At 38.6% G+C, this 17,289-nt stretch overlaps 1 protein-coding gene across 1 annotated transcript; it reads right to left on the bottom strand.

The window, feature by feature from the left end:
- Positions 1 to 6,480: 6,480 nt before the first annotated feature.
- LOC122074825 lies at positions 6,481 to 17,012 on the bottom strand. The gene is made up of 4 exons (XM_042639796.1): positions 16,573 to 17,012; positions 9,830 to 9,932; positions 7,083 to 7,244; positions 6,481 to 6,892 (listed from the first exon to the last, which is right to left on the bottom strand). The coding sequence occupies exons 1-4, from the start codon at positions 16,848 to 16,850 to the stop codon at positions 6,716 to 6,718; spliced, it is 720 nt and encodes a 239-aa protein (XP_042495730.1). The 5' UTR covers positions 16,851 to 17,012; the 3' UTR covers positions 6,481 to 6,715.
- Between the last annotated feature and the right edge of the window lie 277 nt (positions 17,013 to 17,289).

Genomic DNA, 17,289 nt, shown 5'->3' with positions numbered 1-17,289 from the left:
TTGAAATATATGGCTCGGGATTTTTTTAGTTTTATTATTGTGAAACAATGTAGAAGTATGGTTGTGGTGACTCATCAGTCAGCCGCTAAGGCTAGAAATGTTCGGATATGCAATCAAAACACAGGGGTTGCGCAATAACCACCATCACCCTCCTGGAGGTACGTGCCCTAGTATCTGGGTGCAGGGGTCGCTCTTAGACAATAAACACTTGCCTAATCAAATATTAATTTCCCTTCCCTTTTAGTCGTTTTAATGCATTTCTTTTGGCGGGAAAAAAAACAACTTCAACAACATTGTTCATAATAGGAAAACAAACCGTAACATGGGTCGCAAAAGTAGATTTTTATCTACCAATAAAGGGAAAGAAAAGGTTTTCCTCCACCACACAGGAAGGCTCCCCACATACCACACCATCCTAGCGTTCAACCCCTGTAGGGTTTTAGTATGTTCCTCAGCATATCCTCTCAATACCCTCTCCAGTGCATCTAAAGCCCTGTAATCAAGGGATTCTCTTTCACCATGGCTTTCAAAAACTTAGTTATACATTATAACACTCAATGTTCTTTCAATTTACAAACGACTTCATTAATGTTGAAACAAACGTATCCCTAGTAATCACTAGTTGTCTAAATCTTGAAGGTATATGTTGATTAAGCCATATAGTTTTCACCACATGGTGAAAAATAAAGCATATATACATCTTTGGATTTCTCATATATTTCATGAAATAGACTTTCTAGAGATCCCCAATGACCATTCCTCAAATGAACCGCTAAGGATCTAATAAGTCCAACATCGATTCCTTCATATGTGTCAATTGGGCAAATGCATCTATAGTGACTACTAACTAGGATGGATATCTCGTATCTGAAAACTAGTAGTTCACCCAATCAATCCTCCAAGACTTAAATGACTTAAATTTTGCCCATAAAATATTTGCGTTAAGGGATTGGTTTGATCCAAAACTTGATATATTGGGTGTAGGCCAAAAAATGATTCAAAAGTGGGAGTTAATGACGACACTATCAAAATGTCCAAGGAATTTGGGCTTTGCACTCTAAGTAAGCTGTTATGCAATAGATTTTATTGGCCAAGTAGACGAAATTATTTTTCAAAAGGCGCCGAGAAGAAAGAAATCATGTATTATTGTATTTTATACTAGTTTTATATAGGGCAAGACTTCCAACACGGATCCTTTTGATAAGCTTATTAAAGTAGTCCAAATTAAGTTCCCCACATGGTAGATTGATTGGTCTCAATTTTGTAGATAATCTGACCTTAGATTCTTTCTTACATGTCAAGTTTCAGTTTGATAAAATTACCAAGTGACATGAATGTGCATATGCGGAAAACTAAAAGATTGAAGGATGCAAGGACATATATGTGGGTATTTGATTGTATTAGACCCTAAAATTTAATAAATAAGTAATATAAATCATGTCTAATCTATCCAATATTCAGAATTATCACATCCTTTGTCCACATAGCTCAAATAGGTGAACAAGCACCGAGAGGCCATTTATATAATTATAAAATATGATTTAAATAGGTTCTCATTTCTATTGTGGATTGCTAAATTATTATTTGGGAAAAAAGCATGTCTGGGAGCATGGCTTGTCCACCCAGACACAAGCCCTTGTGAAATTATTGGCTTGCTCCCAATAAAAGATAAAAATTCCACCCATGTTGGTGCTTTTATGGACTCTCTCATTGGCCCCATTTTGATGCAAATCCTCGCTCTTGTATAGAAAATTCTCCCCCTTCTTATCTTTAAAAGAAAGGGTAGGGTATCACTAACAAGTCGCACGGCCCCTATACCAGATTTGGGGGCCAATGAGAGCATGGCCGAGGGCAAAAACAGAGATAAGTTTTTTTTTTTTTTTTTCGTATTTTACAGGGACGGGGCGATCATATATTCATATATGTGCCCTCTCTGTCTGGATGCGGGCGTCACATGACCAAGCAAAGATCTTTTTCCTCAAAAATATATATCAACTTCATTTCTAGGTAAAGAAGATAATATTTACTTCAAAATTGATGATTAAGAAGCAACAACAAACCTGTACAAAGATAATTATGAGCTCTTACCTCATAATATTTACAACAAAAGAGGGGAATGGCCCAAGGTGGGGGAGGAGAATTCAGATTGAAAGGATTGCCAATGGGGAACAATTGAATTCATATTGGAGAAGTAGAAGCAAATCCAAACCTATCAGACAACTTGGTCCTCATAAAAGGTGAGAGAATCTGATGAAGAAACTGAACATCATGAACCAATGCATTATCTGTTCTTGTTGGAGGAGATCCCCAGTAGTAATTACAAGTAGGAGAGCAACACCCACCACACCCCCCTACCCATTCCCTTCCTTCATCCATCTGTGCATGCACATAAACATTAATAAGATCATCATCTAAACAATCCCAATCTTATTTTGTTACCAATCATGGTGTATATATGAGAGACCTTAGCAGCAATCATGGTGAGAACCTCGCTCCTATCTTCACCAGCATTGGACTTGTGGTCACTGAATTGATCAAATGAAGCATTAGAAAAGTTGGGTTATGTTGGGTTAAATAAAAATGTTTTCATCAAAACTCCAAACCTATGTTTAAGATAATGAGGATGAGAGGGCTTGAGAAATTCCGGCGGAACTCCCACCCGGCGAGGTTTGGGACAAACGGGCGGTGGCACTGAAGTGGCGTTATCGGTTTTCATTCTTAAATGATGCATCTCTTCTTCTCTGTTATGACTTCTCTATGCCTCTCATTACCAGTAGCAACAATGAGTTACTAGAAATGAGTAACAGATGATCTTCAACTTATTCACTGTTGGATCAAACTTTGCAAGTGGTGGTGAATGAAAATTAGTTACAGGTTATGAGAAAATATGGGCCACATGAGTATACTACAGAGGGAATAAACAAGAGAGATGAGAAGACAAACATGGATATGTAGCTCTGCATATAAGGGGGAGCCATAGGAGTTGAGGGAAGAAGCAACTGTTTTGGGGAGAGTGGATTTCGAATGGGATGGGGTTTAAGTTACTCTGGTGAGGCTGAATTGATCTGGATTCTCATTCTCTTTTAGTTGACTTATCTCTTTCCTACAAATCATTTGGTCCAAGTATTATTGTCAGAATTTTCTAATCTCCTATTATTTTCCTATAGTTTTCAAACCTCGAATTCAGGCTCTTGACTTGTAGCTTTATATGCCTGAGAAACTTGGGAATGTGTATAGAATTAGGTCAAGCTGATTTTGATGACCTGATTCTGTTCCGAATTGACTAGATTGGTCAGGTAATGATGATAGGTCACATCACCAATGAAGAAGAGATTTTCTTTTTTTTCATGTGTGAAAAGAAAAATCAATTTTTTTTCTTGGATCGCTTCTTCTTTCACCCATAGTGAAGCTCACTAATGAGTAATGGGCGTCATTAGCTTGGGATGGGTATCAGGGAACAATGAAGGACATTTCGGACCTTCTCCAATCTGTGAAAAGTCTCAGGACCTGTGGAAAAAGTGGAGAAGGGTGCAATCTTCCCCAAAAATAGTCTTAAAGCATCTAAAGTACTTGTAAGGTCTAGATCCAAGTGACGAAATACAACAATGTTGCGATGCTTCCAGAAAAGAGACATTTTTTGCTGGTGCCTAGATCAAACCCTCTTGAATGCCCAAAGGGTAGATTCGGAACCCAAGGACCAGAGTATATGCAATTGAGTTGCCAGACCTAATTTTCTTGTGTATGCCTTTAAGCAAGAGGGAACGACCCTTTAAGATGCTTTGCCATCTCCATGAGTCCCCAACATGGTTTGTAGCTCAAAGCAAGAGTAGTTAGGTAAATATATTCCCTTTAAGGCACAAACCCTAAGGGCAGATTCATAGTGTATAAGGTGCCAACATTTCCGAGTAAGGAGGGTAGTGTTAAAACTTTCAAAGTTACGAAAACTAAGCCCACTTTAACTTTACTAATACAAAGGCCATCCCATTTAATCTAAAAAAAACACAACCTTTGTCATCAGCCTCTTTCCACCAAAACTACCTCTAGAGTTTATCAATAGTGTGGCAGATACTAACAAGGATCTTGAACATATGTTGGGGTACGATATCATGTATTATGTCGTAGTTTAATCCAGGAGATAGAACATATGTTGGGGTACGATATCTTGTATTATGTCGCAGTTTAATCCAGGATATGGAACATATGTTGGGGTACGATATCTTATATTCTGTTGCAGTTTAATTGCAGGAAGTAATATTGATTTTTCTCCAAATATTTCTTGGTACTAGGGTTCATTATATATTTATATATTTGTAGCGATGATTCTTTCTATGTAGGCAATATGAAAGAGGTGTGAGGACGAACTCTGTAACCCTACTCTCCTTTAATAGTGATGTAGGATCTCATCTCATGGTGGACATAGGCAATCTGATCGGACTGCATAAATTTATGTTCATTATGTAATTGTTCGTTCTTGTTTTCCCATACTTTTCTATATCATTTTAGAGTTACGTTTCTACAACGTAGACATAGGAAAGACTGGGATAGAAGAGAGAATAGATGTAATCAACACTTCCTTACCAACCGTTAACAAAAGGTATTCTTTCCACCCCACCAATTTGGATAGGATGCGGTCGATAAGGGTGTGAAAACAAGTGCTTTTTCGATCAACCGATGCAAGTAGAAAGTCCTAAGTTCTTACCATTATCAGTCACTCACATTTGGATATGATCTTATAGAAAACAAAGCAAAGAATTATGGGCCAAAAATGACTCACAACCTAGGTTCTTTTTGGCTTTGGGATAAGCATAACAACAATTTTATATGAACCCTTTTGATTAGAATGGAGAAAGCTACTTCCAACTCTATAATAATGAGTGGAAATTACTAATGACAAGTCACATCACCAATGGAGAGAGGAGATTCTTCCCCAAGAGTGAAAGAAAAACTTAGATCAATATTTTTTTCTTGGACTAATAACCATCAATGGTTTGGGATGGATGACATAAACAATGAAGTATATTTTGGAGAATCTGGATACTCTCCTCACCTAGTAACTTCCTCACATGGGATTCCAACATCTATAAGGTATCAAACCATAAGTTAACGATGCATTAATTGCTCTGACTCATCTGTATACCGCTTGGGTGGTGTGATTCTATGTGGGAAGGATAATTCATCCTTTGCTCACTGAGATACTTATCTAGACTCTATTGGGACCTTTAACAAATATGGGGAGTAATAATGAAACTATATTTATGGGTGATGGTGACCCAAAAAAAAAAAATCTGTTTGGGATCGGGATCGGGATCCTCTCAAATGAGGTCACCTAATAAGCCTTGGGTGTGCGACACTTGGAACATTCCAATCCAACAGTGATGAGATCTCACAACCCACTTTTTTTTTTTTTCAAAAACCACAACTTAGAGTGGGGAAACATCCACAGCCAAATATGAGGCAAGACTCAACTATTAACAATCAGTACATTTTTTTATCAAAAAATAATACATTCATAAGTGTATTTTTTAATCACCAGAATGGCTATGCAGTCTCAAGAAGTTAGGTGCAACGGCGAAGGTTAGATCACGAGACCTTGCTTTCTGAGGCAGAGTATTGTGTCCCCTCCAAGCCAACTACGCTAACCCCTTAGGGTTAATAAGATGGGTCAAATATCTAAATAATACTTACAAAAAGCTACACTCCGAACATTTTCAAACCTTGAGATAGGTGTTCAAACGTTCTAAGACCAATCTTGAATGGATCTATAGCTTAGCCAGACTAATTGGAATTACCCGATCCAAAAGTAAACTAACTTAAACGGAAAAATCGACATTGAAAGAGACCAATTCCCAGTGAGAGCCGCTCAACATTTCTCACTCTCAAATGATCTCTTCAAATGAAGAATAGGATCCATGAAATGTCAACCTTGTAAAGTCGACTTATTGATAGATAACAAGTCATGTTCGACATTGAACTGATTGACTCGACAGCAAAAGCTGTTCTTTGAACGAACTTCATTGTGATATGTTCGATGAACCCAAAGTTTTGATAGGTAGATCGCAAGGTACCATACTCTCCATTTTTTGTTTTATTTTATTTTATTTTGGTAAAAAAGGTACCATACTCTCATGCCAAGTTTCACTCCAATTGCAACTCCCAGATGATAAATAAAAGCTTTGAAAATCTAGGGGTACAAATCTAGGGGTACCAAGTGGATGCAGGCCAAGCCATTGACCTCGTGGTTGCATGCATGCAAATATAAGGATGCATGAGAATACCCCCACATCGTCTTGCCACTTGGCATATTTAGGTGAACTATTAAGAGAGCCTACTATTGACAGGACCTTATTTCTGGAATTTTAGCAAAAAGAGTGTCTAAGTGACACCTTTATAGGAGTACTTAGAACTTAACACTTTTTTAATTGCCCTTTGTCTTATACCAAAAAATTGTTTAAAATAGGTATATAAAAGAGTTTTCAAAAATAAGGTGAAAATGACTTCACTATCCATTATCAAAACATGTCATTGTCATGCATATTTTTTTGCCAGCATATATTTCCATTTGTGGTACACTTCCAACTATGGTACACAATTCTTAATCAACCCAAACTTGCTTCATGCTCAAAATTCCAAGTGGATTCAAATGTAAAGCATTTTCCTGATACTTAACAGATACAAAATTCAATCAAGAAAAGCAGATTCCTTGCATGCTTAAGGCCTAGGCTTTCATAAGAAGAAATGTGGATTTTTCATCCTCAAACTTGCGCTGCACTTTGATCAGGGGATCAATGATGCTTCTCCACCCATTGTAGTCCACAGCTGAGCCACCATTGGGCAGTGGAAATCCATTCACAATGAAATAAGGTGTGCCCATCACCCCTCTTGAACATCCATACTGCATAGTGAGAAGCAGGTAGAGAAGGAAATGAATAGCTGTGAAAAAGAAGGGCTCGGTTTCACTGACTAGCCTGATGAATTGATGATCATGTAGCATGAAGTGCATGACGGGAGATCAAGTAGGCATTGCATATATAATAGAGCAGGACTCCATAATTTCCAATCATAACTGATAGTAAAGCTCTCACCTTGAATGAAATCCTAGTTGCAAGATCGGTACTCCTGTCATTGAAGCCAGATTCAACTGAAGATAATGAGTCGTTGCCAACTGCTTTAGTTACAAACCTCACAATATGATCCACAACAGAAGCTTTAGACATTTTGTGGGTTTGTTGATTGTAAAACTTCTCCTGTTTAACATCGACATCAACCAATCTTAGTCTAGTATCTGGGTGGAATTAAAAGTATCAAACAGGCAAAAGTTACAATGCAATTATATCATCAAACCAATAGGTGAATTTGTAGCTACATAATCTCGGTTTCCAAGGTTCAGTTTCAAGGTACTTTCAATTTTCTTTTCATATTTAAGGCAAGCTTATTGCTTTCTAAGTGCCTTCTGATAAATCTGGATTCTACAAACCCATGGTAGCCAAATATTTCCACATGCTTTGTTTAGCTGTATTGGCATTCTATAAAACTGATACTGACAAGGACATGAGATGCAACATTATTTCTTTCAGAATAGAAATTTATTATTTTCCCATTCTACATTTTGTCAGTCTCCTAACTTGCGAATATTACTTCGTTGGTTAATATGAAACTACATCAATGTATATCTATTTAAAATTAAGAAACTTCATAAACATTAGTAAGTTCCATTTTATCTTGTCAAGGTATTAGAGAATTGCATTGGATACGTATATGCATATCCATGTCCTGGATGTTCATGAACCAAGGACTAATATTAATCTTTCTTACCAGAGTGTATATTGTATCTAAATCTGGGCAAGTAATATCACAATATGGTTGGATCAAGGGAAATTAGAAACCAATGACTACACAAGGGAGGACTGATTAGGGACACATTGAACGAAATAGATCAAAGGAAAGAATATTGGTAAAATGACCCCAGGTAATGTGGAATGGTGTAACAAGATTTCTATAGCTGTTCCAAATAGTTGGCATAAGGCTTCTACAATAGGTTGATTGATAAAAATGTGTTTTTCAGTGTCATGAAAAGGCAGTTACACCTTTAAAGCACAATCCATTGCACAAATATAAGGAGGTGCTCAGATTGTTTCTTAAGTGCTCACCAATTATCAAAGAGAAAAGACACCAAATTCTACACTATTTCTACTACCACTACCTAGTCAAAATCCTATTCTGAATTCTGATAAGTGACCGCAGGAGAGAGAAATCCTGACTCTCAAGTGATATCTAGTTCACTGTTGTCTAAGAAATTATTTTGGTATTAAGAAACAACACTTACTACTCAAATAAATCACTCCTCTTTAACAATATCATGTCTCCTCTCTTCTTCTTTTTTTCATGGACTCTAGAAAGATTCCCATTTTTTTTCTCATGAGAATTCCTGTGCTTCCTCTGCTTAATGCTTTAAATTGTTTTTTGTTACACTCAAAAACAAAATCTTTAAACAAGCTATGGTAGCCACATATCTCCTTGTTTCTTGACATTAACCTTGGCAGGGTAATGTTTGTGAATACTTAAAAGTTAAAAATGTGTTTGGAAGATGGTATCAAACAAGGTGGCATCATAAAATATTTGTTAATTGCATCACCCTGCTCTTAGGAAATTGGGGTACAGCTACAAAAGGTACATGGTTCTGAATCTGATAATAAATATGATGACCATGTTATACCTCCTAATCTATTGTTTGCAACCATCATGAAGAACCCTTGACCACACTTACGAGATCATAACATTTCAAAGAGCCACAAAGGAATATTATGTCCTTCTTCCATCCAGGTTGTGCCTCAAGGTATCCTGGTTATCACACACATGCACAGCTAGCTAAGCTGTGCCACAACCATGCCTGACAAGTTACACTGACCTCAAGCAAACATAATAGCTGGGTTGTCAGGCTCTCAATCAGCAGTCTCTGCTTTTTTTCAATAGATTGGAATTTTGAAGGACAGGTGATAATCCAAGGATTCTGTGTCATGCATAGATGTCATAGCACCTAGGCAAACCAAGGAGGTCGAGGGGGGCAAAATTTAAGGCAGTGCCTAGGCGACCAAGGGACCAGTCCAGGCAAAGCCGCCTGGACGCCTAGGCACTTGAAAACTATGGTGTCATGAGAAGATCAATGAAAAATGGTCTGAACTGTCACTGGGCAGATATTTGTGCCATCCATAGATACTGTCCTGGAAAACCAATCCATAAAAGCATCTAACTGTTAGAGAGATTCGTTAAAAATGTTATCTTGATCATTACATAGACCCTTGGTTTTAATGGATGGCAGCATACAAGGGGAAATTTTACCACGCCTGATTGATCTGCATCACAAAGCTCACAAAGCATAAGTGTAATCCAAGGCTTCTTCATTTCCAATAACATTTTATCTCATCTTGGATAAGAGCAAAATAAGTAATCAAAAATTTTGTCCTAATGTGGAGCATAATCAGCCTGTGCAAAACACACATTGGCACAAACAGAATGGGAAAATTAATAAATACTCACAGAAGAAGCCAGAAACCAAAAATGCTCCAGCTCAAAATCTGAAGTGCCCTAATACCTTTAAAGGTTTCTTTATTTTTGTAATAATGACTGTCAAGCCCCCACTTCCAAGGTATGCTAGCCCTCCCCCAATCATTATCTTTATTTCTGTGTGCTCAGCTTTTTTCACATCCATAGAAAGCAGTTTGTATGCATATCTTGCTCCGCTTAACAACTTATTAGATTAAGGTATTGGCAATAGATGAGACCAAAATATCACCTCAAAAAAGATAATTTTCAAAGTTGTAAAGCACCAAACCTGATGCTTGAAGAACTGCTCCAACAAGAGGTACGTGGCAGAGGCATTCAGCTTATTTACAATGTGTAGAGCACGGCTAGTAACAAAGCCATTATCATGATAACTGTATTGTCCATAACAGAAATCTATTAGGGCATTCGAGTTCCATACTAATGTATGAATGATATCTGATATACCAACATATTTCAACACATAGAGATACCAGACTTTTATTTTCATGTTACTTATCGTGAATGGCCAATCCAAGGCAATAACAACAAATCCTACATGGGGTAACACCAAGCTTTAAAACTAGCAAGCAGATCGTATCAATGGAACTCAAAATAACAAGAACTTGGGATCATCTGTTGGAATACTGGAGTGAGAAATTCCTCCTTCCTTTGGAGGTTAAATGCCTGCATGGCTTTGAAAGATTCAGTCTAGTGATTCTCAAACTATCCACCAATTGATTTATCCCCAGTTATCTTTACCTATTGACTGGTTGTTGAATTCTTTTGGCATGCTTCCACCTGAGGGGAAATTTTTTTCTTTTTAAATCTTTCTATTGGTTCTCCAGTTTGGTTTGCGCCAACAGATCATGGAGACAGGGACCCACCAATACAGTATTCAGTAAATAATCAATATCTGAAAATTTCATGGTTTCAAGATGAACAATGCAGAGACTATAGCTTCCCGGAAGTTATCATACAAAGACGAGAAAAAAGTAAAGATGGCCTCAGGAAGATAAGGTGATTCATGATTGGACTCCAGACTATTTGAAAAGGGAACTGTTTGCTACGTTTGACCAACTTCAAGCAATAGGAGCAAATCAAATTCAGTCTCTCTCCAGGAGTTGAATTGACACTCATATGTAATCCCATGTGTGCACAACACTGATACCTAAATTAGCATTTATTTCAGATGATGACAAAATTATGTGGATACCTTAACAATCATAAGCAAGAGGATAAACCGCATAACCCAAACAGAAAATAACCGTTTACATAAACTAACAAGAGAATCAAAAGCACACAGAAAAAAGAGGATTTATTGTAGAAAATCTATATCTAACAAATAAACAACCCAAAACCTATCCCCCCCCCCCTTGATAACGTTTTTTGGTGTTTCTTAAAAAAAAAAAACAGTTTTCGTTTCAATTTTCATTCTATAAGAACTTTTAAGCTCTTTTGAGTTCGGTTTTAACTCTTTTCTTCCTCTAAATTTGAACCTTTGTTTTCACTCAAAGATAGTGGAGACTGTAGCACTAGAGATGCTGCCACGGCTATTGGAATGCATCCTTGGACATCCCATTTTGTGCTACTTTAACTTTGTTTTCACTCAAAGATAGTGGAGACTGTAGCACTAGAGATGCTGCCACAGCTATTGGAATGCATCCTTGGACATCCCATTTTGTGCTACTTTAGGGGGTGTTTGGTTCAGTAAATCTTTGGGATGACATTCTTTAGAATGATAATTCTTAATTTTTGGAGCTGTTTGGTTCCACTAGATTGACCCTCATAAGTGAGCACCCTACTTCCCATGAATGACCATTTTACAAAGGATGTGTTCCAAATCTGAGTTTACCTCAACACTTAAACTCAGATTTGAGCAACCTTTTTACCACCTAATATAAAAGGAGAAAGCGGAAAGAAGTTCTCTACGGAAGCCAATATCTCAACCCGCAAGAAACATGTACTAGCCTCAAGGTAGGGGTGTCAATTCCCAAATCGAACTGGTAAAACCGGTCGGACCAAACCGATAACAACACGGACCGAACCGAAGCCTTATTGGTTCGGTTCAGTTCGGTTCGGTTCGGAGTATTGCAACCCCAAAACCAAACCGAACTACACCGGAAACCAGATGAGCCCGAAACCAAACCGAAACCGGCTCAAAACCCGGACCAAACTGGTAAGAAACCGAAACACTCCAAAATTCATTAAAAAAAATCAAAATTTGCGTAGTTTTGTATACATTTGTATGGAAAGTCGAATCCAAACTGGACCAAAAACCAAAACCAACCCGGTTACAAATCGATTTAAGAAACCGAAGACAAACCGAAACCAAACCGCACCGAAACCAAAACCAAACCGAAACCGGAATTTCCTTATTGGTTCAGTTTCGGTTTCAGCTTTCCCACACCGAAACCGACTCAACCAGGACCGAAACCGAGCCGGACCGACTGATTGACACCCCTACCTCAAGGCAACCAAACGATTTTTCAGAAAGAAACATAATTCAGAAGAATGTCCATCAAAAGATTGACATTCATATCCGATATATACACCATTTGATTTACCGAACCAAACACCCCCTTAACATGGCATTCCAAGCACCAATATCTCTGTCGATATCTGTTATGTTTTGTCTCAAATTCTCGACCCGTTCTAAAGATTGACCTGCTCCGAAAAAATTTGTTGGCCGCCTAAATGAGTTTTTTTTTTTTTAGGTCTGTGATGATTGCAAAGGGGTTGGGCCGATGGGCCCAAGCCCAAAGCCCATCATTGATCTTGTATGGGGGTGTGGGGGTGAAGCCCCCATGGTACTATACGGTACAACCCGACCAACCAAGACTCGATGGATCGACCCAACTTGGATGAGTATATATATATGTGTGTGTGTGTGTGTGTGTGTTTGTGTACTATCATCTTCTTGAGCAAGTTATTGTGAGATTTGGGCTTTTTCGTTTTAGGGTTTTTGGAAGAGAGTTTCTTACTGCGAGTTTGGGTGTTCTTGAGAGATCTCCATTGTAAACATTCTTCCAACATAGTGAATCATCTTATTTTTTCGCCTGAGGACATAGCACACCACATTGGTGCGTGAACCTCGTTAAATCTTCCATGTTTTGAGTGAATCTGTTTGTTTTTCTTCGTTTTCTTCGGTGTTAGTTCCAACAATATCAATAGCCCATCTAGAAAGGCAGCCCACAAGCTGAAAAATCTGCTTATTGGTAAACAACTTTGAGAATACCCCCTATGGAAATTCCATCTCTCTAGTTTCAACTTACAATTACAAGACAAAAATCACTCTTCCCCCCCCCCTTTTTTTGGTTTTTTTTTTGGGGGGGGAGGTCGTCCGATCCCTCACCTTAGTCACTTGCTAACACTATCGTCACCTTCTCTCTCTGCGCCCATAGAGAAGAGAAACAGAAAATGCCGAATTCACAGGGAAACAGCCTCCATCTTTGCTTCTCAGAGTGCAAAAGACAAGCGACAACACAATCTCCTGGGACACCGTCGGTTGTGAGTCAACGTGAGCGCCGCACAAGGACAAGAGTGTGATGCAGAATTTCAGCAAGAAGAGAAGAAGAATAACCTGTTATTGTTGGTTTGGTTCAGTTGTCTAGATCTAACTGAACCTACGGTTCAAGATTGGTTCCAGTCAGACTTAATTTCAAGTCGCCAATGGGTTATATGGGTCATGGGCTTAGTATTTATGGGTTTTCTAACCCAACCTTTAGGTGATTAGATAGCCATGGCCTCAAAGCTATGGGTGAACCCAGTTCAAGGAACTCTAACTCAACAAACCTCCAAGAATCACCCAGCCTGATCACTGATATGTTCAGGCAGTTGTCAGATCGCACGATTGTTATGGAACAAAAGTTTGTGCCAAATCTTTCCCCTACATATGATAATTCTAAGCATCCTAGACCTAATAAAGGATTGCCAGCCCATTCTACCATTAACACCATAAAATTTATAGGTAGAGAGGTCCACAGAGGGTTCCTACACCTCAACCTTCTTTTGAGGACCTCATACAAACATATTTTGATTGTAATAATGGGGTACCTAATTGGCATACAGACGATTCCCAAAAGGTGAAGCTAGGGTTTAAAGAGTAAAAGGCGAAATTTGACCACAAGTGTTCTACGATTGGTTAACTTCTTTGGATGATTATTTTAATTGGTATGACTTGACAAAGCCCAGGAAACTGAAGTTTACTCGAGGCAATTTGATTGGGCCAGCAAGAGAGTGATGTAACAACTAACAACCAAGAACATAGGTTACAGATATAAGGGACAGCACCCACCGAGTGGGACGAGATGAAAGAAGAGTTAAAGAGCAAGTACCTCTCTCAAACCTTCCAGGCACAGCTGCATGACCAACTAAATTCTCTAAGACAAACACCTCTGTGTAGCCAAGTATTTTGGAACAATTTGACTCTCTTGTTTCACATGCAGAAATCAAGGAGAATTCTGTCCAACTTTTGTGTCGATTCAAGCTGGGGCTACAACAAGAGATTCAAAGGGAGATTGGTGTGGTCGATATCCATGAAAGAAGAGTTAAAGATCAAGTACCTACCTCATACCTTTGGAGCACGGTTGCATATATCAACTAAATTCTCTACGACAAAGCAACTCCATATAGCCAAATATATGGAACAGTTTGACTATCTTGTTTCATGTGCAGAATCGACGAGAATGCTATTCAGCTTGTGTGTCAATTCAAGCCAGGGTTACAAGAGATTCAAAGGAAGATTGGCGTGGTCAATATGTATGACTTACAAGATTACTTCCAAAAGGCATGACGAGTTGAGGAATTATTGAAGCCCCCTGTGAGGCAAGTCGGTTTTCAATCTGGGGAGGGCAGAAGACCACCAGCACCTACTAGACAGGGTTCACGAGTAGACCGAGTAACACACCTACAACCATAGACAAAGGTAAGGCTCCAATGAAGAGTGGCGGTGAGACAAAGTGCTACAACTGCAATAAATATGGGCACTTTGCCAAATTCTTCCTACAATGGAAAAATACTACAATGCAAATTTGGCAACTATTGCGGCCAATGAGGAGATGGATTTTTATGATCCTGTTCCCACCCACCAGAGGAGCAGCCTAAAGATGTTGTTGATAATGATGGAGAAGAAACCAAGGGATTAATGTTATATTCTTGATTCCATTGGCTAAAACTGACAAGGAGGACAATGATGAAGAAACAAGGGAACTTGGTACTACAATAGAGGTTGAAATTATGGATGAAGAAGTTGAAGATACAGATGTGAACTCCATTGACACAATCAAATTTGATGCTAGTCATGAAGTTGAGCACATTGAACTCGTAATTCCACCAAAATTCTTTCAAGAATGAGCTCCAAAATTTAAGAATTTCATTCCTAAGGTGTGCATGCCTTTTCTCTGTTGAAAATCTTTGCTCTTGAAAAAGAAGATTGGAGGGTCAAACCAAAAACTGCTTTACTTTGTTTATAGTTAAATGTTAAAGACAGAAACTTAATTCTACTTAAAAGTAGAAAAAAAAATACTGTTTTCAAAACCTATATTTTTCTGAATTGATGAACAGGTTTTTTCTGTTCCAAAAACAGAAAGTTGTAAACAAATAGTGTAGAAACGCAACCCTAAAAATGATGCAGAAGATAATGGAAAAACAAAACAAACAATGCACACGGATTTTACGAGGTTCGGCAAGGTTGCCTACGTCCCCGGTGAGATGAGATCCTACTTCACTATCAATGGAGAATAGGGTTACAGCGCTCGTCCTCACACCTCTCAGTATTGCTTGCATTACTGAGAAAGAAACCCTCGCTACAAATATATAGCGAAAAAACCCTAATCCGGATTAAACTACAATTGCCACCCTAATCCAGATTAAACTACAATTGCCCTCAAATAAAAAATTCGAGCGGGGGGCTGCGCCCCCCCTACACACGAGGTTCGGCAAGGTTGCCTACGTCCCCGGCAACCCCCACGGCCCGCTAACCGGCTAGCGGGACCGCCGTCCTAGCTGTCTAGGTGCTGCACCAGTAATCCCTGGATTAAACTGCGACGGAATACAAGACATCATACACCAACAAATAGTTCAAAACAAAAGGGCGTATAAATATGTTTTTCACCATAAAAAAGTTTTCCTGTTTTCAAAACAGAAAAACAGTTTCTAAAAACATTATCACTTATAATAAAGAAGAATAAAGAAAGCGTGGAAATGACAAAACTCCCAACCTCCACCCCCCTCCCTGCCCTTTCACAAAGAAAAATAAAGCCTGAATAGGAGTATTTTAAAACTACCATCCGCCGAATCAAAACCTCACAAGTTAAATAGAACCACAATGGCCTGAACGAAATATTATAATTGGTGTCAGGCTTCACTTCCCTGCCCACACCCCCCCCCCAAAAAAAAAACCTCTGAATAAGAAAATAAATAAATAAACATTCTTGATCTCCACCATTGTTTCTAATTCAAAAGTTGAGGAAAAAAGAGGAATGACAAAACAACATCTTTCTCCCCTGTGTATACGCTTTGAACAATTCTTTATTTATTTATTTTTATTTTTTTTGGGAGAATGCTTTGAACATTTATTGGCATAACGAAATAAGTGAACCAGAAAGAGAAATTTAATTATTCAACCAAATGTTCGTCTAATCAAAGAACAATAAAACTTTTATTTTTATTTTTATTTTTTTTCCCGGTTCCGTGGGGCTGGGGGATGAGTACTACAATTCAACTCCAAGAGACGCAACAAATCCGCACATGTATTCAAATCAACAAACTTAAGAGCTGATTGCATCTCCCAGTTACACAAATTAAAAAGGAGAAAAAGATGAGAAATTACTGTAGGTCACCATGCCAAATTTAAAAATAACAATCAAACACAACCATTACATTCTTTCCCCCTGCAGAAATACGAATCCACAATCTCCTCCCGTGAATCAATGAAGTTCAAATGTATACCAACATGAGCAGATAAGAACAAAACTATTCAACATTTTTGTTGCTAAACAGGCAAAGAAGACATGCAGGGGAGATAAGACTCACGGTAATGGGAAAGGATGAACGATAAGAGACAGTCGAGGGCCGTAGTACTCGAGAACCCGTTTCAGCGGAGGCCAGGCGTCCCTGGAATCCGGGCAAACTGGATCGAAGAATGCTTCGATCATTATCGTATCTGCATGAGGTAGGAGGTTCTTGTACACGAATCCATCAAACCTGGCGGGGACAGAAACCTGCGCGTGGATCGTCCAGACGGAGAGGTTGCAAACAAAAAGCAAAGCTGAAAGAATCAGAAATCCCTGCTTCGGTTTCAAAATCTCCATCTCTATTTTTATCCTTCGAAGGTCTGAACTTGAGGGCAGACTCTAGTAGGGAAAAGGTCATAAGAAGCGGTAAGCTTAAGAAGAATAGAGCGAAGGACGGAAGAGGCCGTTTGGGTCGTTCTCAGACAGCAATTACGGTGAACGAGACAAATGCTTCGGATTTGGTTCTTATATCTACAAATTTACCGTCCTATACCGGTATCCACAACGAGAATAAAGTTTGAGCGATGGAACTCTGCCAGTCTGGCGTAGGCAACACCAGCGCAATGGGTCAATGTAAATATCAAACTCAATTTTTCTCATTCTATCTCTAGAATCCATTCACTTGAAACTCATCTGGCTCCATTTCTATTTTCTGTAACTGTGCCTGAGATTTTTCCAGTCGTTCAATGGTCCCTTCACGTAGTTCTTTTGAGTTTCGAATGATACTCAAGATACT

Source organism: Macadamia integrifolia, chromosome 3, assembly GCF_013358625.1.
Source record: "Macadamia integrifolia cultivar HAES 741 chromosome 3, SCU_Mint_v3, whole genome shotgun sequence".
Classification (NCBI taxonomy): Eukaryota; Viridiplantae; Streptophyta; class Magnoliopsida; order Proteales; family Proteaceae; genus Macadamia; species Macadamia integrifolia.
This window is presented reverse-complemented; position numbering and strand designations above follow the sequence as displayed.